This window comes from Equus asinus, unplaced genomic scaffold (genome assembly GCF_041296235.1).
Source record: "Equus asinus isolate D_3611 breed Donkey unplaced genomic scaffold, EquAss-T2T_v2 contig_800, whole genome shotgun sequence".
Lineage (NCBI taxonomy): Eukaryota > Metazoa > Chordata > Mammalia > Perissodactyla > Equidae > Equus > Equus asinus.
The window spans coordinates 1272085-1295543 of NW_027225517.1; the positions used below are offsets into that span (position 1 = coordinate 1272085).

At 50.3% G+C, this 23459-nt stretch overlaps 2 protein-coding genes across 15 annotated transcripts in view; one reads left to right on the forward strand and one right to left on the reverse strand.

Annotated features, from left to right (window-relative positions):
* The window catches only part of LOC123275616 (liprin-alpha-1-like), a 113044-nt gene that overhangs the window by 61286 nt on the left and 28299 nt on the right, over positions 1-23459 (reverse strand). The window contains exon 1 of one of the 13 annotated variants that reach the window (XM_070503758.1): positions 22803-23065. The exons of the other annotated variants lie outside the window; for them this stretch is intronic. Coding sequence (XP_070359859.1) covers positions 22803-22856 — 54 coding nt within the window. The 5' untranslated portion in view covers positions 22857-23065. Of the gene's footprint in view, positions 1-22802; positions 23066-23459 lie in introns of those variants that run through there. 13 annotated transcript variants of the gene reach the window in all.
* On the forward strand, positions 34-22796 carry LOC123282357 (uncharacterized). 2 transcript variants are annotated; one of them, XR_006522428.2, is made up of 2 exons: positions 34-3099; positions 3282-22796. XR_006522428.2 is itself a non-coding variant. In XM_070503764.1 (2 exons), the coding sequence occupies exons 1-2, from the start codon at positions 3027-3029 to the stop codon at positions 6402-6404; spliced, it is 909 nt and encodes a 302-aa protein (XP_070359865.1). In that variant the 5' UTR covers positions 555-3026; the 3' UTR covers positions 6405-22796. The 2 variants fall into 2 exon arrangements, 1 of the variants encoding a protein (XP_070359865.1); XM_070503764.1 differs by having other exon boundaries at positions 555-3099; positions 5569-22796.

The following is a 23459-nucleotide window of genomic DNA, read 5'->3' on the forward strand; positions in this document are numbered from 1 at the left end:
AAACATTTATTTTTTTCTGGAATGCTGTTATTTCAAGGGTAACAAATAGAAGGGGATGGGCATGGAGACAGTTTACAGAGATCTTGAAGGACACGTGAACATTTTTGTGGATATAGTCAGCTAACGCCCATTTTATCTAATTTCTTCTTCAAGAATCTATGACTGTGGGTGATCAACTTCCAGCCTGACAGCATGAGGAGCTCTGCTGACCTGCTCCCCAGTGAAACTCGTGAGATTAATAGATAAAAACAACTATTCGTGGGGCCGGCCCGGTGGCACAGCAGTTAAGTTCACACGTTCAGCTTCAGCAGAGGAGGACTGGCAGTAGTTAGCTTAGGGCTAATCTTCCCCCAAAACCAAAAAAACAGCTATTCAAAGCCTCTGACCTGGTCCTAAGGGCAAATAACAAATGAAGAAACATCTATTCAAGAAAATCTATGAAGATTCCGTGGAAAGGGAGGAGTCTGCGGCCTCTGCACCAAGACTGCTCCCTCCCCCACCCCAGCTCCAGGAGGTAGAGACTCCAATCTAGAGGCTGCAGCCAAGAACACAGGCTTCCTGTCCCCTTGCCCCCATCTCCCCTGGCCCCCATCGGAAGGACTTCCTGGGAGGGGCAGGACAGCAGCATTTCCCACCTGGGCCCCCAGCTACCTGGCGCAGAGGGAAGCATGGTGGAGATGTGCGGGCTCCCAGGTTCTGCCCAACTTCCACTCAAGGAATAGAGGCTCACGCCACACCTTGGGTGGCGCGTGCTGAGAATCCTGGCCCTGATCATCCCCGCCCTCGCTCTCTGAGGCAGTGGTTCCAAGGCTGCAGAGACCCCAGGCTGCTGCCCACCCCTGCCAGTGCTCAGCTCCTAGAGCACAGGTGTCACTCAGAGGAGCCTGCCATTGTCCGCACCAGGCTCCAGAGCCCTAGTTCAGAGATTTTCCGGTGGGGGGGGGCGGGGGGGAGGCAGTAAGAGAGCTCCTAATCTCCTCCAAAAGGAGCTGACTCCAGGGGTGAAGTTTAAGCCTAAGGGCGCTCTCAAGAACAGTGGGGGTCAGGTGACAGGCAGCTGGGAGGAGATGACCGGCTTTCCCCAGACACAGCCCAGACAGTACCCCGCTGGTGTGCAGGAGGGAACTGGAGCTTCGGGGAGCTGGGAGGAACCCTCTGGGGTCAGGGCAAATACCAAACTCTGACCTGGAGACAACTCCTAGAAAGGAGGCAGGATTTGACTGGGTTCGTGTGTAGGGGAATTTATGCCCCAGGGCACTGCTGGAACTAGAGCAATTGGCTGGCAATTAGTGGAGTTAACAGCTGGGTGGGTCAGGGACAGAGGGGAAGAGGGCCCCTACCACTGCCACTACCGCCCAGGGTGACTGGGGGCCTGTCCAGAGCCACACCTCCCCCCACCCCCAGGAGCACAGCCGGGGGCCACAGACACAGGCTTCACTGAAATCATCCAGCTACTCAATAAACTGGTTAAAATGGTAGGTATATACGTTTTCATTGTACAAAATTAAGGTTTAACTTTATTTTAGTTCAAATGGATAGACAACAGTTTCAACACCAATAGTTACTCAAGTCATCCTTTCCCCTGCTGAAACGAATCGCTTTACTCCATATGGTCTGTATATTTTATCACAATTTACACACACACAGTGCCCTTGGAGAAAAGGCTGCTCCTGAGAGCACAAGACTGGCTAAAGAACACGGACGACTCTGTACTTCAGTATTCCACCGCAGACCTGCAAACAGAAAGAAACTCCGGGAACACTAAAAGAAGTCATTCAATGTGTCTTGAAGCCTGACACACACTCCCTCAAGGGAGATGCTGTGTTCAGAAGAGGTGGTAAGAGGGTGAGGCCAGAAGTGGAGGGACTAGGCAGGTATTGCAATGACGCAGGCAAGACGAGGTGAGCGAGCGCACTGTAAGAGAAGTCGGTGGGCTCCGAAGATGCCCTGGAGGAGAGCCAACAGGATGTGCTGACAGACCCAACAGATCTGAGAGGAAGAAAGGCCCAAGACCATGCCAAGGATTCCGGCAGGAGCAAGGGAGGGACGGAGTCACTACGTTCCGAGAAGGGAACGAGCATGGGAAGAGCACGTTCTGAAGAGAGGGGCGGAAGTCCAGTGTGGACTGCTCCATTTGAGACAGCATCAGACACTCACGCGGACTGGGATACCCAGTGCAGAGCTGCAATTCCCTGTCTGGAGTTCTCGGGAACGTTGGCCAAGACGGGATAGCAATTGCATTCCACGCAAATGGACAAGGCACTGAGCGCAGACAAGAAGAGATGAGGTTCCAGCCCTGTGACAACCTAACATTGGACGGCTGGGAGATGAGGGGCATCAACAAAGCAGACTGGGAGCGGGCAGAGGGCAGGAGGACATGCCGGAATCCAGCGCTCCCAGCAGGAATCAGCCCTATCTCTGATGCTGGCTGACCGATCACTGATAGGTGGATCTGCTGAAAGGCAGGTCAGCGGTGACCGTGAGAACAGCAGTTCTGGCGCAGCGGCAGGGCCGAAAGCCTGACTGGGCTGAGGTCACTAGAGAGCAGGAGGAGAAGTGAAAACTCCTTTGAGGAACTGGGCGGTAGAGGGGGAAGAGAAACAGGGCAGGGGCTGCAGCAGACATGGGTTTAGAAAGACCTTCTGGAGGACGAGACAGTGTGCGTGCTGACTGGCAGGAAGCCAGGGGAGCGGTGGGACCGACAGAGTAACTCCCCTGAGTAAGCGCGAGCAGATCGGGCCAAGCGGCCAAGTGCACGGGTGGCCTTTCCTGGGTGCACACAGTTCGCCCACAGTAAGAGGAAGGGCAGCCGAATACATGGGCTCAGATCCAGGTAAATAGGTAGACATGTGGTGAGAGTTTACGCAAGACCTCTTCTGATTTCTTCCAATTTCACTGAGGAAACAGAGGACTTGGCGTTAAGTTTAAGGGTGGGTGAGGAGCGCTGGGGAGGGGAAAGGGGAAGGAAGAAAACAGCCACCTAGAAGAGAAGAGTCGCTGTTTGACAGTCACGTGACTGTGGCGGCATGCGGGTCCACTTCCGGTCACTGGTCACGACAGCGGACGGAGAACGCACTTACTGGGTGCAGGCTTCTGCCGGTGAGTACAGTGAAGCGAAAGAGGCGAGGGAGGGGCAGGGCGTGCAAGGCTGTGATGATAACGGACCACGGGATTTCAGGGGGGTGAGGAAGAAGGGAGAGGGGAGAAGGGCGAGGGACCATGACCAGTGGCAGGGGACCTGCAGTCCCAGGAGGGTTGAGTATCAGCGTTTTATTTTTAAGTCTTACTAGCTGTCATGGACAAATTTCGCCACCTTTAAATGAAACGCCTAGTCGAAGCACAACAAGGTGGACACTGGACGCTTCAGGGGGTGCGTCGAAGCTCCCCTGCGCACCGGGACGAGGAGCTGGTTCCTACACGGACTCACACCGCCTGGAAAGAGAGAGCTCCGCCCCGGAGCCCACTTGCGCTCCCATGGAGCCCCTATGCTGGATGCCTGTCACCTCGCTTTCCCGTGACCTCCTCCCGCCCCCCTCCCCGGGCAAGCCTCTGTCTCTTTCATGCAGTTCCCCTAAGTTCTTCCTAACAGCCCAGACTGTCTTCGTTCACCTGTAAAGAGAATATGCTTCATTCCTATCGCTGGGTTATATCTCAAAAGAAATCTGTGACAGACTGCTTTGGCCATGGGAGAAAACACATTTACAGAACTTGACAATTATTTTTACTCCTTAAAGGAAAACCTTTTCCCTTGGCTCAAAAGAATTCGACAACTGAAAAAGCATCAAAGCAAATTTAAACTTAGGAGTTTAGATAAACATTAGACAGGAAATTCCAAAGTTTAAGATTCCAGAAGCATGTTCATATGTGCACTGTGTATCATTATTGCAGAAAAAACTAGCACAGGCTGAACAAACCCCAAATATGTGCAGTAAATGATCTCCTCTATTACCATCACAGGAATCTAATTGTCAGCATCTACCTTTTTCCTCTTTAGAAAAAAAATGTTTCTCTAAAAAATACTGTAAGCCACATATACTACTAGTCTAAAGTGTCGTTCTATTTACTATAATTAAAGTATCTCTGAAACTGAACAGATCCAATAATCACTGGGATATTTTCATTTAAAGTATAAGTCTGAGCAATACAGATTTGCATTTCCGTTTGACATTTTCTAGGATTGAGAAGAGGGAAGGTAACAGCCATTAACACCAGCTCAAGAACTTGGTTTCACATAACGCTCAAAAATGCTGACATTTAGCATTTCTGGACAAAAGGTTCAGATCTGGATAATAGGTCCAGATTATGCAAACCAGACATTATTTATCAAAATCCGCCATGAGACCAATTTTAAGTTAAGTCCTATGGATCAGATGCGACATTTAGCTCGGAAAGCAAAGAACATTCTTTCTTCCCAGTCATTCCAGTAGCTCCCAGCAACTGCAGGACTCTGGGCTGGAAGCAGCGGCCCTTCCCACTCCCCCAGCCCCACGTGAGTCCTGACCCCTGCCCCCCCCGCCCTCCCCCCAAATTCTTCACTCAGCCATCCCATGCTGCGCTTCAGCATCTTTCACTCTCTATCATCTCCATCAGTAGTTTCGTTTTATTTTTTAGCTACTCTTCATTATTTTCGCTAACCTGCTGAAACAGGAGCAAAGCTTCAGTGGAGGCAAAAAGTACCCGTCCTCTTGGTGTGGGGACAGAGAGAGTAATAGACAAATAGAAACAGGGTCTAATTGTTAGCACACTAAACGAACCCCTGAAAAACTGACTTGCAGAACTGACAGATTATCTTGTGTCAGCAGAAGCTATCCGCTTCAGCCTTAGGTTTTAAAGCATGTCAAATTGTGAAATAAAGGAAATTGGAAGTTTATTTACGAGTCAGCAAATCATATGTTTCAATACTCCAGCATCTTGACTAAAAGTGTGCTTAGAAAGGTTATTACAACTATCTATTCCTGTTAACAGACTATGTCTAACTGTCTGTTCATGTCGCATCTAACGACGGGAGAAGAGGCACACTCAGAAGACAGCGAACTTTACGCCCTTGGAAAAGCTGACCGTCAGCTCACTGGACTTGTGGAAAGCCACTTTTAAGGCAACAGCACGGGATTTTCAGTCACTGAATGCCATTTGCAAGCAACAGAGTAAAATGCATAAGCAGTTACAAAGTCCCAATACATCTAATTTCTTTTCTTGTCGGTTTCTCTTTAAGAAACGAATACTGACACAATTTATGCTGCTGCTCAGCTTTTAGGGATTCATAGCAGAGACTGTATAATCCGAACCGAAAAAGACAGTACAGCACAGTATTTCAGCGTCATCTCAACTTGGTTCACAGCAAACACACACCATGCGTATTTTTTACGTCTTTAAGATAACACCGAGACGGACACCCAGCAAACAGCTAATGCAGGTTACCCACTGGGACTGGGAAAGGGGGCTGAAGCGAGACTTCGTTTTTAATTTATATTCCTTTTTAAATTTTTAACTATGTACTTGCCTTGTATTTAAAAAAAAAAAAAAAAGACCAATCCTCCCTTCTCTTTTTGTCTCCCAAAACCATGCTAGAGCACAGGACGCGACCAGAATACGGACTGTCCACGTGGACACAGAACTTGTTCAGAAACACCTGCCCCCTCAGCCACCACACCCCAATCCTGAATCCTGCTCTTGCTCTCTGCAACCTGGCCTCAGGCCCCGCTGCTGCCCTGAAAGCGCTCTGGCTCAGACACAGCAATCCCCTCGCCTGCGCTAACCCCAGGCAGGCTTCGTGCTCGCTGACCTCGCCAACCACCGTCAGGGAGCATGCGATCCCACCTTCCCCTTCTCTTCCCCTCGTCCTTTTCCCTGCTCATCTCGTAACTGCTGAACAAAAGGTTCCTGGGTGCCCTGTTCACTCTCCACACCTGTGTCCTGTGTCCAAGGCTTTAAGCCCCCACCCCGGCAACTGTCCAACTGCCCGTCAGACATCTCTACTTGGACGCTTAAACCACCTTCCCCAAACGGAGTTCATCACCCTCCTCCCTGACCCAGCCCCCAACTCCTCCCAGGCCCTCACTCAACTCAGCAGAGGACCCACCCATGCAGTTGTCCAAGCCAGACTCCCGGACGTCACATCACCCACTTCCTCTCCCCCCACATTAACCAGCTGCTGGGTACTAATTCTGCCTCCTACCTGGATCTTCTGGAGGGTCCTCGCTGCCTCCGCTCTGCCTGGGACACCAGGTCTCCTTGGTCTGGAGGGGTGGTTCCAGAAGTCCGCTCCTGGAGCTCTGACCCTGCCTCTCTCTCCAGCCTCCTCCCTCATCACTCTGTGTCTCCTACTCGGCACGTCAGTCCCAACTCATCTACAGTTCCTACAACACGTCTGTGCCTCGGCTGTGCCCTCTGCCTCAGGTCTGTGAATCGGCCGGTCTTCCCCTGGCCACCACTCGCCCTGCTCAGTTCACGGCCTAAGGGCCGTGTGCTGCAGAACAAAACACCCGTCCACCTCAGAGGTTTGCAGGCGGCACAGGGAACCGTGCTGTCCAGACCAGCTGCCTAAAAACCACCTGTGCAGCTGATGAAAATACAGACTCCTAGGCCTCAGCCTACTGAATCAACATTTCTGGGGTGGAACCTGGAATATGTATTTTTAAAGGCTTCCCAGCGGAATTCAGTAGCCATGCTGGGAAACAACTGACCTTTATGACCTTGGACTGGTCACTTAGTTCTCCATCTTGACCACTCATCTAAAAATATGGGGAGCAATATCTACGTTCTACCATGGCCACAAGTGTGACATCAAATGAGGACGCTGGAAATGAGCCACTCCGCTGAAAGGCCTCACTGTCAGCCCTCAAACACAGGTGATGGCCGCCACCTGGCCCCGCTGAGCTCCTTCCACAGCATCTCCGGGCGTTTCCACCAGGAGCAGGTGGCTAACAGGGTTCTGACGGGCTGATTTTTGCAATATTGCTAAAACGGATGTCACTTAAGTACCTTCAAACGTTAGCTCAGCTCTTAACAGAAGCATTCCCACCCATGATGGGGAAAACGATCACACGTACACTCACCTTCTTCCAACAGGGACCACTGGCTGGCTTTCCAGCCCGCCCTGTCACCTCCCATTACCTTCGCCACCACACTTCAGAGGCGGTCTGCACTCCGCCCCGCGTCCCTGTGCTCATGCCCACCCAGGTTCTCGCTGTCCGCCCCCTCTCCCTGCCACTCACTGACCTACCGCTCTCCAAGATCAGCAAACCTGAGCGCCACCCAGCCCTCCGCTCTCCCTGCGCTGGACCCTTCGCCAGCTGTCGGCCCTGGGGCCTGCTCTCGTCTTTCAAAACTCGTCTCTGCTAAGTGCTGAGCAGCCACTGCTCCCAACAGCAGCTCAAACCTGTTCTGCCAAAAACCGAACGTGACTTCCATTTGGAGGAGGAAAAAACTACCTTAGTGTTTTTTTTTTAATGTATGTATGGACCAGGTCAAAAATACACTGTGCCAGATGGTTACACATTTACCCATAATTGCCAAAACCTGGAAGCAACCAAGAAGTCCCTCAGTGGGTGAGTGGATGAACCATAGTCCATCCAGACAATGGAGTACTCTTCAGCACTAATAAGAAGGAGCTATTAAGCCGTGAAAAGATACGGAGGAATCTTAAATGCACATTCCTTGGTGAAAGAAGCTAATCTTGGTGAAAGAATCACATACTGTATGATTCCAACTATATGACATTCTGGAAAAGGGAAAACTATGGAGATGCTGGAAAGATCAGTGATGGCCAGGGCTGGGGGAAGGGAAGGATGCACAGGGGGAGCACGGGATTTCAGGGCAGTGAAACTACTCCGGATGACCTATAATGGTGGACACAGGTCCTTACACACGTGTTCAGCCCACAGCAGGTCCAGCACCAAGAGCGAACCCTGACGTCAACCGTGGACTCTGGGTGGTGACGATGCATCAACGTAGGTTCAAGGACTGTAACCAATGTGCCACGCTGGTGGGGGGTGTGGACAGTAGGGGAGGCTGGGGGAGTGGGGGGCAGGAGGTATACGGGGAAACCTCTGTATCTCCCCCTCAATTTTGCTGTAAGCCCAAAATGGCTCTAAAAAATAAAGTTTATTGAAAAAAACCATCCTGTGCCTCTTCCTAACTGTTGGCTTGGCAACTAGGGAGGATGCATTGTGTGGGAGTCTAATTCCAAACGAGCATCCTTTAGAGCCAAACCTGAGCATCTCTGTAGGATGCGGTCTGTCCACCAGCTGCAGGGGCACTGCCAGGCGGCAATAACACAAACACAACTCACAACTTGGTCTGCCCACTCTGACATTTGATCATTTTTGACATCTTAACTTTTTTTACTCTTGAGAGAACTGCATTACCTCACAGTAATTGAAACACTGATGTGAATTTCTTTTCCCCCCAAGACTGGCACCTGAGCTAACGACTGCTGCCAATCTTCTTCTTCCCTTTTTTCTTTCTGCTTTTTCTCCCCAAATCCCCCCAGTACATAGTTGTATCTCCTAGTTGTGGGTCCTTCTAGTTGTGGCATGTGGGACACTGCCTCGGTGTGGCCTGACAAGTGGTGCCATGTCCATGCCCAGGATCCGAACCAGTGAAGCCCCGGGCCGCCGCAGCAGAACGCGGGAACTTAACCACTCGGCCGTGGGCCGGCCCCTGATGTGACTATTTTATAACACTATTTTCAATCCACATCACTCAAATTCATAAAAAATGGGACCACACTGCTTTTCTTTTCTTTTTGAAATTTTTTACTACGACAAAAGTCACTAACATAAAATTCACCATCTTAACCATTTTCAAGAGTACAATTCAGTGATTTTCAGCATATTCACAATGTTGTGTTACCATCACCAGTAATTCCAGAACATTTTGGTCACGCCCCAAAAGCTGATCCATTAGCAGTCACTCCCCATTACCTCCCCCCCAGCCCCTGGCAGCCACAAATCCGCTGAGTCTACGGACTCGCCTGTTCTGGACGTTTCGTATAAATGAAATCACACAATATCTGTCCTTTCGTGTCTGGTGTCTTTCAGTCAGCAGCACATATTTAAGGTTCATCCACATCGTAGTGTGTGTCAGGGCCTTGTTCACTTTTATGGCTGAATAATATTCGACCGCACGGATGGACCACGTTTTGTTTATCCCTTCATTCGCTGATGAACATGTGGGTTGCTTCCACTTCCTAGCGATCACGAATAATGCTGCTATGAACATTCCTGCACAAGTTTTTATGTGGATTTATGCTATGTTTTCTCTCGGGTGTACACAGGGGTAGACACATTTCTTTACAATGGCAATGAGTGAATTATTCCTTTTTTTTTTTTTTTTAAAGATTTTATTTTTCCCTTTTTCTCCCCAAAGCCCCCCAGTACATAGTTGTATATTCTTCGTTGTGGGTCCTTCTAGTTGTAGCACGTGGGACGCTGCCTCAGAGTGGTTTGATGAGCAGTGCCATGTCCGTGCCCAGGATTCGAACTGACGAAACACTGGGCCGCCTGCAGCAGAGCGCACAGACTTAACCACTCGGCCACGGGGCCAGCCCCGAATTGTTCCATTTTTGTTCCTCATTTCCAATTTAAATTTCTAGCTATGTTAGCCATCACTCCTTTCTTCTTTGGAAGGCATCTGCTTTTAAGCAAAAATGGGGATTTACTCATGGGCAGTGAGTATAAGTTTTGCTTCACGTATTTTTACCTTTCTGCTAAATAGTAAACCAAAATGTTTTCGGTTGTTACAAGCATGTTGTATTTAAACACAAATAATGTCTCACAATTAGTCAAGACAATGTGAAATATGAATGCACACGTATATTTCAAAACAATCTGAAATATTAGTGTGAAAGTATATTTCAGAAGCATAACATTTCAGTGCATAATAACAGCGAAATACTCACAGGCAAAAACATTCTGATTAAATTTTTCAAACTGAGCCCGAGCGGCAGGGGAGAATCAAACCAATGAAATAAAAAATCAAGGTCAGAAATCCTTAATTCAAATAGGAATGAGTGCCTTCTGGAATCTTCTAGGTAGGTTTTGTTTTTAATCATTACTTTTTTACAAAAGACGACTACCTTAAAGAGTTTCAGATAAATTAACAACACTAGATAATAATAAAATGAAAACACAATATGAAGCATATTAATGTCCAGTTTATATTCACACCATGTTTCAAACTTTCCAGTAAAGCAAGTATGTGATTTTTGGCGCTGCTCGTGCTTACTGGAGTATAAAATAGTTTTCATTTTCGAATACTTCATTTCATAGATCTATGCACGTGCCAAAAAACTACTGAATCATAAGGAAACTGTCTTTAAAGTATGAGACCAGAAACTGCCTGCCTGACCTTCACAGCCTAAAGCCATCATTAGGAGCAGCGTAAAATCCACATTTCCACGGAGATGTTTTGGCCATCACAAACTTTTACAAAACAGGGATAGCAGCAGCAACGGAAGGATGCTCAGGACAGAGCTTTTTTTCACACCAACTTTTAAAACTTTGTTTTTTACAAATGGTAATAAAGGTATCCATGGAGGCCTCCCTGCCAGCCCTGGTGGCTCTTCAACTCAGCAGGCAGCTGAAGGCAGACGCTCCCCGTTTATCCCGAGGTTCGACGCACGGAGAATCCAGTGAGACACGCATTCCCTCTAGTGCCTCTCCAGCAGGGACACGGCCTGAGGAGGGCCGGCCCGCTCGCAGCGTCCTCCTCCTCTCACAGCCGCACTGACACAAAAGCCGTAACGTATTTATTCTTCTCCTACCGATGGACACTTACGACTGTGCTTCCGATCTTTAGCTCTGACAAACAGCATGGCAACAAAGAACCTTGTACATGTATCATTCTGCACGTGTGCCAAGTGCATCTGCAGGATAAAACCTTAGAATTTCTGAGTCAAAGGTCAGATGCAATTTTAATAGCTACTGCTAAATTATTCCTCCTGGGCCAGCAGCTTATGAAACACCTGCTTCCTGTAGCTCTGCCACCCTGGTGTGTTATTACACTTTAGGGCCCACTTTCTTTTTTGGATCCATCTTCCATTCCCTGTCGCCCATCAAATAGGGGTCTCCAAAATCTTCTCATATGACAGAGACTGAACGCATGCCTGGGCACTTGGTGAGAGTTCCAGAGGCAATATGTTCTTCGTGACCCTCCGTCACTCCCCTGGCCCTCTCATGACCAAGGGAACTATTCTGACATTTCACCTGCAAAGAAGGCTCAGCTCGTATGCGAGACTGTTGTACTTGCCCAGGTCTCTACTTGACAATCTGTGATACGAACGGCACGCTGTCCTTATTTCAGTCACGGTTATTCATTTTTCTCGGATCAAATACAATTGAGATTGGTCTGTGTTTACTTATCCTAACACACTTTTATGGAGTGGCCACCTCTTCTTTCACATTTCTATATTTTTCTATGGAATGGCTACTGATCATCTTCTCTTAAACTCATTCATCAGCACAAGGTACAAACATCTGACTTGCGTCTTCGGTGCAGTCATGCCCAAACATTTACAGAATGAAATGTTTCACCGTAAACTAACTTTTTAAATTTACTTTATTTTATAATTAGGATATTGTACTGATTTTTTAAAATTATGTATAAAAAGGAGGTACTGGATTGCTCTAAGGTACAAACCCAGAAATGGACCTGCTGGCTCAAAGACCTATGGAATTTAATTCTCAACGTTTTTAATGTTATAAATTGCAGTGTACTAAATAAAGATTAGTTTTACTGTTTTTGTCATTTCCTCATACATTTATAATTTAAGAGAGTTTGCAATGTCTTGAAAACAACGTAACAATCACAAACATAATCATCTCCATCAATGATTAAGATTGCTTTGTAGCGGGCCAGCTGCATGGTCATTTTTATAGTCCCATGCAAAGTGAGGACTGTCTTACTACTTTTTAGAAGATAAAACATTATTTGCAAAAATAATGTTTTATTTCACTGCAATTTCTCTATGTAGAATCTTTGCCCTTTTTTTTTGGCCAGGAAGACTGCCCCTGAGCTAACATCTGTTGCCAATTTTCCTCTACTTGGCATGTGGGTTTCTGGCACAGCAGGGCTGACGAGTGGAGTAGGTCTGTGCCCAGGATCCAAACCCGAAACCCAGGCCACTGAAGTGCAGTGCACCGAACTTAACCACTACACCAGGGGGCTGGCCCCAAATCTTTGCCTTTTTTAACCTCCCATGGCAATAAAGGACAGATTAAAATATTACGCTATTACATAACAGTAGAAATAATCACAAACCTGTGATTATTCAGCCTGACACCCCAGTTATGAAGCTTATGTAAACATCACATACATAGTCTGTGTGCCTAAACACAAGGCGACTTCAAGGGGCCAGCCCCCCATTTCCCTACGAAGACGCTGCCCGAAAGCTTGGCCACGTTAACACACCCTTCCAGGAAAGTAGAGCACCAGCCGACTCTGACTCCGACTCAGCCCCACAAATTTACTAAAATAAACAGGCAGACAAAAGTGTTCGTGCCAGCTGCACGCTAAGTTACCACATCGGACATGCTTACTCTGCACTTACATCACCAGGCTTTAAAACATCTCCGCGAGACCCTTAAACTATGTTTCCTAGTCTTCCTTGCTTGACAACAGCAGCTCATCTTTTAGTGAGCCCTTGGGGACTCATCTGACACCATCTACCACGAGGGAGTCCCTCCGTTAGGACGCTCCACCTGCGAGTCACTGCTCCGTCACTCACACTCCGCCACGTTCCAGAACCACCGGTGGTCCCGCCTTAGCATGTGGTGGTATCCCTCCCGGCAATGATGGCTCCACCAAAACACGGAGCCAATAAAGGCATGGAAGTGATGGAGGGTGCCAGTGTTCCAGGCATCCTGAACCTGAGAGGGGAGTACAGTAACCTGATTAACGTCCCCGCTCCTCGAGTAAAATGACGTCATACTGGTCTCCCCAGCCCCTCTCAGGAACAGCTTTAGAGTTTACAGGTTAGCAATTCTCCTGAAAAGTCCTAGGGTGTGAGCAAGGTTTCCCCGATTCAGTTACAATTTTAGCATTTTTCAGGCTTGTCAGTAGTTCACACTAGCACTTCAATTCTGCAAAGAAAGCCACAATCCACTCTTTTGCGTGTGATGAAGCACTCTGTGAAGTTATTTCATGACCTTTATTACATGAGGACGTCGAGATGTGGAAGAGCGTTTGGACACCACCCCCTAGGCCTTCATAGGTACCACCGAGCACAACGGCACAGAAAGGGATCTAAGACAGGACCTGCTCTGTCACACTTTGAAACTCCACTACTGACGGGAACAGAAATGTCAAACAAGACCCCCGCGGGTACTATTCAACAGCCCCACTCTGACGGCAACTGGGTCCCCGCACACTGCACCTCACTGCCCTAGAGCCACCCGCAATTCCCAAGGCAGGCAGGAAACGAGCACGGAGAAGCTGGGCCAGCACTGCAACACATACGGGGAGACCACGCCTGGAAGCTCCAGCTGAGCGCACAGGACACCGAGGACAAGCGAGCAGCCTGCTCTCCTTTCCGTCTCTGACGAGCGTTTTGGACACACGGGACAGAAGGGCATCTTGGGCTGAGGCAGGGGTCTCGACATCAGCCGTGCCTGAAAGTGCTCCATGCGGGATTCCTCCCGCGGCTCCATCACGCCGGGTCAGCAGAAACACAAGTTTAGAAGGAGCACCTACGGCTACCTGAGGCTACACTGACAGCAGCTCCTCACCGCCTGCTAACAAGTCAAAGAAACACAGGAGCTGTGGCGTGCAAGGCCACGCAGCCTCGGCTGACAGTAGTGAGGACAGGTGAGCCCGAAGACGCTGTCGACCCCCTCTCCTGCAGTGTCCACAGCAGGAGTGACAACGGCCCCCGGAGCACACACAGCTGGCTGGCGGATCTCAGGTAAGGGTGCAGCGTCAACAAAGGCGGCCTCTCGGCACCTGCAGGGCCCCCATCACGCTGCCCCACCAGAGCGCTCTCGGAGAACTGACTCCAGCCCTCGGGGACCACCCTGCCGTGAGCTCACACCCTCGGTGCCTTTCTGTTCCTCTGTCGACCCTTCTCCTCCCACCCGGCGTGCCTGGCACACCACACCCCTCCGCAGCCAACCACCCGACACGGAGCAGGCCCGCCCAGCCGGCCCACAACTGCGCCCTCTGCTCGTGCTCGCGCGCCCGTGGCAGCTCCTCCTTCCCACTGCCGCCCCAGCCCCGCGCCTCCCGCATGCCCAACACGACGTCGCAGCCGGAGCTCAACCCTGCCGCTCTGTACAGGCTCCGCCGGCCCCTGAGAAAGACAGCACCTGTCCCTTCCGTGCGGGACCACACTCACATGAGTCTGCTCGAGGGAAAGAACTGCTCTCCTCACTGTTGCAAAATCCCCAGCCCGGGCGAAGAATGTAGTGTTCAAACAACAGGTCCCCGTGGATCTGAACCAGCAACGACTACGTCTGACTGTGAATATTACCGCGTTGTAACCTTCTTAAACTGTCATGGCTCCGTGTATTCACGTCTTGCAAACCAGTCTCACACGAGCCTTATATTATAACCAGTTTTACCTACCCTCTAACTTAACAAGAAGGGCGTCTCAGAAAGAACCAAAGGTCTAAGTACAAAACTGGAACGGAAGCTACTTTATTAGGGATTTCCTCTCAAGGCTCCAGCAAGCTCAGGAGACAGCAATACCAGCTGGAGAAGGAGCAGCCCTATTAATTTGGACAATTTACTGAACAAAAAAGTTGGGAGGCACGATGCTAAGTACTCCTAAGACACAAATATTCATTGTAATAACTTTGTACGTGCTTAATGCTTGACTGTTTTCAAAATATTTTGCAATATTTCTCACATAAAAGTAGATGTCACATACGACAGGAAGGCATACATAATTAGCTCACTGCACAGACTGGAAGACAGGCCCGGGCAGGTTAGTGACCTACAAAGGTCACTCGGCTGATAAGCAGCTCGGGACTCAGAGCTCAAGACGATGTCATCTTCAGGGGGAGATCCCACGGTGAGCACCCAAACCAAGTCCCTGCAGGCTGTACGCCCTCCCAGTCACCCGAGTCGGGGTTACGGGCTCTGCAGACAGACACCTCGGATCTAATGAAGGCCCACCTTGTGCAGCGTACAGCTGTGGATGCTTTATTTTACTTCTCACTAAATCCGCCTATAATATTGGGAAATAAATAGTATCTCTACTTTACAGACGACAAAACGGTCTCAGAAGTGAAATATCTTGGCCAAGATCAGAAAGTTAGTAAGCAGAGGATCCAAGATTTGACACGGGTGTGGAGGGGGAGGTAGAGGAGGAGGGGAGGGTGGGAAAGAGGAGGAAGCCACTCAGCAGTCAGTGAAAAAGCAGACTGTTCCACGCTCACCCAGCAAGCCCACCGCCATCATCCCATGGGGAGAAAGAGGCTGGCCACACGCCCCACAGGAGATCTTTTTGTGATTTCTTTTGCCCCCTCAAGAATGACTTTGATCCTACTCTTTCATCTGCGTTTTTCTTAAAGCTGGTGGCATTTTGAAAAACTGGAGAAAAGATAAAAGGAATCACAGTAAAACCAGCCCCAAGCACCAAATCTGTCGTCTCCTAGAGATGGGAGCGACTCTGAATCCCAGTAGGAATCGGAGTTGGTCCGAGCAGACCTCACAGGGGTGACCTCGGCCTGGAGAGGCAGGTGGGGTCTGATGAAAGCGAGGAGAGGGAGAGGCAGTACCCGAGCAGGGAATCGCGCAGGACGAGGCGTCAGGGAAGGGGAGCAGAGTGAGCAGACTGGTTGGGCAGAGTGAAGGGGCATTTACAGAGGGAAAGATGTGGGAAAGGTGAATAAAGCCAGAACATGGAGCCATGAATGCCAAACTGCCAAACACCTGCTGCCATGGATAGGCCCTGCCAAAACCTTCTCATGGCAGAGGTCTGGGTTACTCTGGGAGCTAGGCGGCCTGGAAAGGAAGAAAGCACAAGCAAAGCCACCTCATGTAGACACCAAGGCCCCACGAACGGCCCAAGCTAGGGCACCAGAGCACAAAGGAAAACAGAAACGACGTGAGAGCAGAAAACACCGGACAGAGCTGCGGACTGGCCCTGCAGGATGAGCGAGGAAGGGCAGAGGAGGCGCGTGAAGTGGGGAGGGAGGCGGGGAGACTCGAGGCTGACCAAGGAGGAAGGCGGAGCAGGACCCTGGACTGAGACACAGCAGGACGTCTACGGGCCGTCTAAGGGATACGGCAAAACTCGGGGCTGGGCATGCAGGAGCATCCCAGATGTGGAGCTCCAGACAGAAACGTGGCGATCATCTTCAAAAAGGGGACGGGTGACCCCACAGAGACGAAGGAATCTCCAAGATGACGACTAGAGCAGAGGGAGCAGAGGGCTAGGATTTAACGTATTTCCTAGTCATTAGCACAAAACTTTCGTTCAAATGAAAATAATTACCCAAGAATGTGTGGATAGCAAGTGCTTCCTTTCCCTCCGTCCTTCCCGAAGAGGTTTTCCAACTGGAATGAACCTAATGCCCGCCAGCGAGCGCAGCAAACAGAACCACGGAGACCCGAGCACAGGCGGTTCAGGAGCTCCCTGGAAATTAAATTACTGGCAATGCTTAAAGTTACTGTAAATTAGCACTACGTGTGTCACTATCTCTTTACACGGCATTACTATAAAACTTCCCACCAGAGGCTCTTCAGACGAATTTACAACTGAAGCAACACCGGCAGCGTTTCAAAGCACAGAGAAACCCGCATCCCGAGTCCCAGACACGGTGGGCAGCGACGCCCTGCCCTCCACAGCTCGTGGGTTTCCAGGCCAGGCGGGGGCACGGGCTCGCAGCCTGGAAGCCGCGGAAAGAGCGGCTACTGTATTAACGCTTTCAGGTCTGCTGGAAACGGCTCCCTTCCCGCAGCGCCCAGCCCTTTGGACACAGTTGGGGAACATGAAGGGGAATGAACTCGACGTTAAGGGTTTGTACAAACTACGCAGAACCTATAATCAGGAATCTGCTTCCACACAATCTCTTAATTCATCGTCAAACTTCTTTAGGAACAACTATTTCTATGGTTTGCACAAGAAAACAACCTCGGAATGCACATTCTCTCCAACTTAAACCCTTTATTCTAACCACCTACTACTTTTTCCTGCATGGGCCTTTCTCCCACTCTGGTGACTGTCAGGCACCCACCATACACACATCAAAAAGACACGCTGTCCAGTTTGTGAAACTTTCTCACAGAAATGGAGTCAAGATCATCAGGAAGGAGAATAAAAGTAACAAACGGGGGGGGGGGGCGGTATATATAACTCCAAATCCCTAATCCCCGAATTTATTTAACACGTGTTCTCTTCCCTTCTCAGGGAAGTTAGGGCAGGGGAGGGGGAGGCGGCAGTTGGCCCCGATAATCCCAGCCAGGAGGAGCGTTCCAGCTGCCATATAAGTAACACTAAACTGCCTTCTCCAGCTGCAGAGGCACAGCTGCAGTGATTTCAGGCACGCTGTCACAATTTGTCACCTGTTTTGGCTGCCTGGCCTCTGAGCCCCTCCCCAGGCCTGGGAACAGCACCGGGCCAGAGGAGCTGAGAGCCCCAGGCACTTACTCTCCCGGCCTCTCCTGCATTTGGGGCAGCGCAGGACGGCCCCAGGTCTGCCAATCTCAGACTTGAGACAAGAAGCGAGCAGTGTGCAGAGGCATCCTTTAATCGCGGGCCCCGCCGGGCAAGGATGCGGCAGGGGGGCAGCAGTGGACTGAGGCAAGCCTGGTGAGGATGCGCCGGGGGGCAGCACTGGACCGAGGCACGCCTGGTGAGGATGTGGCGGGGGGCAGCACTGGACCAAGGCACGCCTGGTGAGGATGCGCCGGGGGGCAGCACTGGACCGAGGCACGCCTGGTGAGGATGCGGCAGGGGGGGCAGCACTGGACCGAGGCAAGCCTGGTGAGGATGCGCCGGGGGGCAGCACTGGACCGAGGCACGCCTGGTGAGGATGCGGCAGGGGGGCAGCACTGGACCGCAACACACCCGGGGGGGCCTCCAGAGCTCTTCTCCCACCCTCCCATCGACGCAGGGAACCAAAGGCCTTAGAACAATTTATTTCTCTGCTCGGATCACCAGGCAGCTTGTTGCTAAGCCCCCTGACTCAGCAAGTTTATTTTACTCATTACTTGTATTCTCACAATGTAGAACTTCACCCATCTTTCTCTACGAAAACTATGAACGCACAGTAAAAACACCACTGCCTTTCAGATAAAATACCCCACACTGTGGACATACGGGGTGGAGAGAGAGACTGTCACTCCGTCCACCACACATTTGCATACCGTTTGCACTTTTTCTTCATCATTCTCCTTTTTTCCCTATTGGTCACGGTTAACTGTGGGAGTCAGAGGGAAGCACTCTTCACCATAACCAATCTCCACACTCATTCGCTACCGGCCTCTGAAGGGGCTCCCAAACCTCTCCGTGCCTCAATTCCTTCACTGTCAGACGGGCTGCGGAACAGTCCCCTGCCTTCTAGCACTATTTATAGTAGAAAGAATGCTCTACAGTACTGTTATGAGACTCAGGGAGATAACTCACAGAAAGAGGCTTAGAAGCAATAAATGCTGGCTATTATCTCATTTAATCCCCCAAACATCTGTCTACCCAGCCCTTGGACAGACAGTGCCTAACACACGGCAGACAATCAATATTTGCTGAAGCAAAACCGACAGTTACCGTCCCTAACTGACGGATGAGAACTCCGAAGGCTCAGAGACGAGGTAACTGACGCAGGGAACTCGGCGAGGATGGGGCGCGAGTCCGCCGACTGCCCACCAGGCTGCTTCCTCCGAGCCTTGCCCACTGGGACCGAGGGAGACGGGGGGTCTACCTACAGAGACGGACGGCAGCACAGGAGACAGGGCGGCACACACCCACACACCTGCTGCCACTGTCCTCTGCAGTCAGTCTGTCCGCCGGAGGAGGGACAGGCACTCAGCACGTTGCGTAAAGCGCCTTCAAACAGCACGAAGAAGGAGACGCCAGCTTGCTGACGGTCTCCCTTCCGTGTGTATCTCTGCCGGAGCTACAGGAGCTGAGCCACAAAACAGCCAAGTAAAATTCTATACAGGACTTCTTTAACTCTGTGCATCAACTGCATTTCACACTCAGTCAAAAATGAAGTCTTTCATATTTTCATTTGCATGAAAATAACACATCAGACTATCCTAGAATTAATACTCAAGACTCTTCAAAATACCCTTGCCCTGCCACAGCCGTTTCTATTGCAGGGCGCGCAGGCTATCGCAACCTCACCTGTCACTCACGTTTTCCCCATGAACTATTTTTAAGGCGGGAGCAAGAGTGTGTCCTAGCAGCACCCCGGGATTTCCAGAGATGTTAATGGCTCAGAGATATTGATTAGTCTTCTTCAGCATGGCGCTACATGAAATCAATTTCCATATTACTACTGGCAAAGGTTTAAAAATACATAGGCAGGAGGGATAATTACCCATTTGCAAAGCAGAAAAACTTGGAAATGCAAGATATGCTTCAAGCTCCCACATTTATTTTCAGAGAAAAAGGAAATTTCCTCAGAATAAGAATGAGCCTCTGGAAGCCAGAAAGAACTCCCTGGGCGGACCTTCCCTGCCAAGCGAACCGCGATCCAAGTCAGCAGAACTCGGCCAAGAGCTTCCTTCCAGCCACAGGGAAAAAGCTACAAAGTGGAAACATTTTGTCCGCTCTCTCATGAGCATTAGCAAGCGCCAACAAGGCTTTCCCTATGCTTCATTTCTGAGAGTGAAAGGGGCACGACTGCTAATTGCCTGAGCATAAGAGGCAAAACCCAGGCCTACCCTCAGGCAAACCGGACCGTGGTCCCCCACCTAGAAGGCGTGAGTGGGACAGGGACGGGAGGAGCAAGACTTCCGACTATGCCTTTTTCTATAGTTCTCGTTTTTGAATCACGTAAAAGCTTTATGTATTTGAAGAAAAATTAACTCCAGAAGAACAATGTAAACCCTAAACTTAAGAAGAAGCAGAAACAAATGAACTTTGCAACTTCCAATAGAAGGCCCGATTTGGGCAGGAACACCAACGGGCACTACAACTGTTTATCAAATGTTGTGTGGTTATGTTACTTCACATTGCTTTAAAACCCATTATTCTAGCTATGTATTCTTAAGATAGGTTTATTCTAAGATCCAAAAGAACTACAAAGAAGCTCTAAAACTTCACTCAACAGGATGATTATAACAATATGATATTCAAAGGTTTAAACTATTTTATGTGTATCATAGGATAAAAAAATTAAGGCTAATATCATTAGAAATGAAAATTGTTAGTGTAAGACAAGAAATATAAAACAAGGGCCGGCCCCGGGGTCGAGTGGTTAAGTTCATGCGCTCCGCTTCGGGGGCCCAGGGTTTCGCGGGTTCGGATCCTGGGAGCAGACATGGCACTGCTCGTCAGGCCACGCTGAGGCGGCGTCCCACGTGCCACAACTAGAAGGACCTGCAACTAAGATATACAACTATGTATCGGGGGGTTGGGGGAGATCAAGCAGAAAAAAGAAAAAAGAAAAAAAGAAAGAAAGAAATTAAGGGGAAAAAACTAGGTTTAATTTGTAAAGGAAATACCAATATGAAATCCAGGTTTTTCTTTTTGTCAAGATTTTTCTCCAGCTCTGTCCCGAAAAGAACCTAGATGTGAACCTCTGTGACAGTGAGCACACCGAGCCCCCAGATACTGATTTCTAAACAGCCGTTCCCCATCAAAAGGAACCAGGGCTCCTCAGAGGAACGACTGCAGATCTGAGGCAAGAGAAACACAAAGTGGGTCTGCGACAAATTCTGTGTCAGGAAACAACGGAGCATTCAAAGACTAATAGGGCCCTGGCTAAAGGACACAGGAGCCCAGCTGAGGGGACAATCTGAGTATCCAAAGGAATAATGATGATAACTGACTGCGATACACTGAATAAATACAAATGCAAGGGGCCACAGCAACTGAGAGAGAGAAAGAGAACAGAAAGGGACGCTCCTTACTGAAGAGCAGCAGCTAATAAATGAAGGAGGATTGAGTCAGAAAAATCACCACTTCGCAACTTCCAATACAGGACCCGATTTGGGCAGGAACACCAGTGGGCACTACGACTACTAGAAGGCCCCAGCTGACCAGGAAGGTCGCTGGGAATGGGCTCCCTGTCTGTGGCCCTCCGCAGACGCCCGAGGAAGCTCCGGGAGAGTCCAGCGTGGTCTGCAGTCACAGCCAGGGCCCGCTGCCCCACCTCCAACCACAAGAACGGGCCCACCGGAAATCATGTCCCTCCCGAGGTGATGCCAAAACCAGGGGGAAGGAGGTGAGGCTGGGAGGCAAAAGCGAGAGATGTTAAACCCATGGAGTGGGAATTACACATTATTTATGCTTTAAATGGTATCTAAAAATAAATAGATGCTGGCATCTATTACTCTTCTAACTTGCTCAGGAATAAAGGATGTAAACACTCTAAGTTGTTATGGTGAACATCCTTATGCCGAAAGTCCCCTCCAGAAAGCAACCATTTCCGGAGCAGAAGTAAAACTGCTCGGGCAGAATACCAGCACTTTTGAAGATCTTTATTCACAGGGCGAAACTGGTTCTCCAAAAGAGTTAGTTATCAAATTACTTAGCAGTCGTTAGCACGAAGAATTAGCAAGCAGAACACAGGGTGAGTAAAAAAGACCGCCTTCTCTGAGAACAGCATATTTACAAAGAAGTTTCCAGAAAACAACACATCTGCATGTGAGGAACTGCCCACAGCTTAGCGCGGTGGGTGCCAGACCACAGGGGGCCGGGGCGGGAGAGGCCCCGGGAGCCAACCGCTCCTCGAATCACCCTGACGGAAAAAACGGTCCAGCTCTTGCCAGTGGACCTCAGAGGCGGGCTCCGACAGGGCAGGTACACGCCTCAGGACCTGCAGACTGCAGGCTGAGGAAGAGGCGAAGCGGGCTCCCTGGTTTCTGAGCCCCTGGCCGGGAGGAAACCGCACTGTTCACAGGAGGAGGGACAGATGAGGGGAAAGGATGGTTTTGGCTGATGTTGAACTGAAGGAACCCAAAGACCGCCCAAACGGAGGTAGAGAGCGTGGCGCTGAGGCAGGTCTCTGCAAGACAGAGCAGAGGGCGTGGCTGAAAGTACAGGGATCACGGCCTCCCCAAGTCCGCCTGCACAGACACCCAGGACAAAACAGCCACGGCTGCAGCCACCGCACCGTCCACACATTTCACGTGCTCCAGCTGAACCCACACAGCCCTTCCGTCCTCTAGCTCTCCTTGCACAACTGAAACATACCTGGGTTATGCGCCCCTTACTACATCCTGACTCTTCGGCACCTAGAACAGTGCCAGCCCCATAACAGGCACTCGGGAAGTATCTGAACACAGTGCTGTGCACGTGACAGGCGTACACACACAGCCGTTACACACCCGCCACTGAAACATTCTCTATCTCTGCAACATCATACACATGCACACTGCTCTGCGCTCTGTGGGGTGGGCGATGTGAAGGGGACTTTAATGCTGGCCCAAAGCACTAACTTCACAGCTCAACCCAGGCATCAGGAGTGCCTTCTTGGACCAACGGTTCCTACTCCCCATCCCTTCTTGCCTCCAGCTCAACCCATTCTCCACACAGCACCAGCGTCATAAAAACTCACCCAAATCACCTCAACCCCTCCCTGAGAAGCCACAATACCCTCGGGCCCTCAGAAGTCCTTAAAAACAAAACAAAAATCCCAGCTCTGCTGGGGAAGGCTCCACCTGACTCCCAACTCCCTGGTCCCCCTCACCTTCTTCGTCTTTTCCCTCCGCCTCCGGTCCAGGAACCTCTGCAACAGCTTCATGGCTTGACGCGGCCAAGTTGTTCCTTGCCCCTGGCCTTGGCCCCAGCAGGCCCAGCACCGGGAAAGCGCTCAGGCTGGCTCCGCTCAGCTTCAGATCTTGGCTCAAACGTGAGCCCTCCGAAAGGCCTTTGCTGGACCACGGTGTGCACGCAGGCGGCCTGCCCACACACCGGGTCGTGTCTTTCCTCTTAACTACTTCCTCCTGTCAGGGTGCGCTCACAACCTGTACTGATTGTGAGAAAGGATCCGCTCTGTCAGCTCTCTGAGGACTGCGATCCTGTGTGCCTCCACCACTGTCTCCCAGGAGCACGGAACCTGGAACCCGGAACCAGATATAGTCACAGAGGGGCTGGGGGTGGCGCTGGCTCCTGCAGACGATTAAAGGGACAGAAACAGGAAGACAAGAAGGCAGAGCTGGGGGCCGGCCCGGTGGCACAGTGGTTAAGTTCACACTCTTCACTTGGGCGGCGTGGGGTTTGCTGGTTCGGACCCCGGGGGCGGACCTGCACACCACTTGTCAGGCCAGGCTGCGGCAGGCATCCCACACATAAAGTAGAGGAATTACGGGCACGGATGTTAGCTCAGGGCGAGTCTTCCTCAGCA

Bases quoted from the DNA above. Each gene is read 5' to 3' on its own strand.
- LOC123282357 (XM_070503764.1), top strand. From the start codon at position 3,027: ATGCGGGTCCACTTCCGGTCACTGGTCACGACAGCGGACGGAGAACGC. The intron at 3,100-5,568 runs GTGAGTACAGTG...AAACCATGCTAG, and splicing joins CTGGGTGCAGGCTTCTGCCG to AGCACAGGACGCGACCAGAA.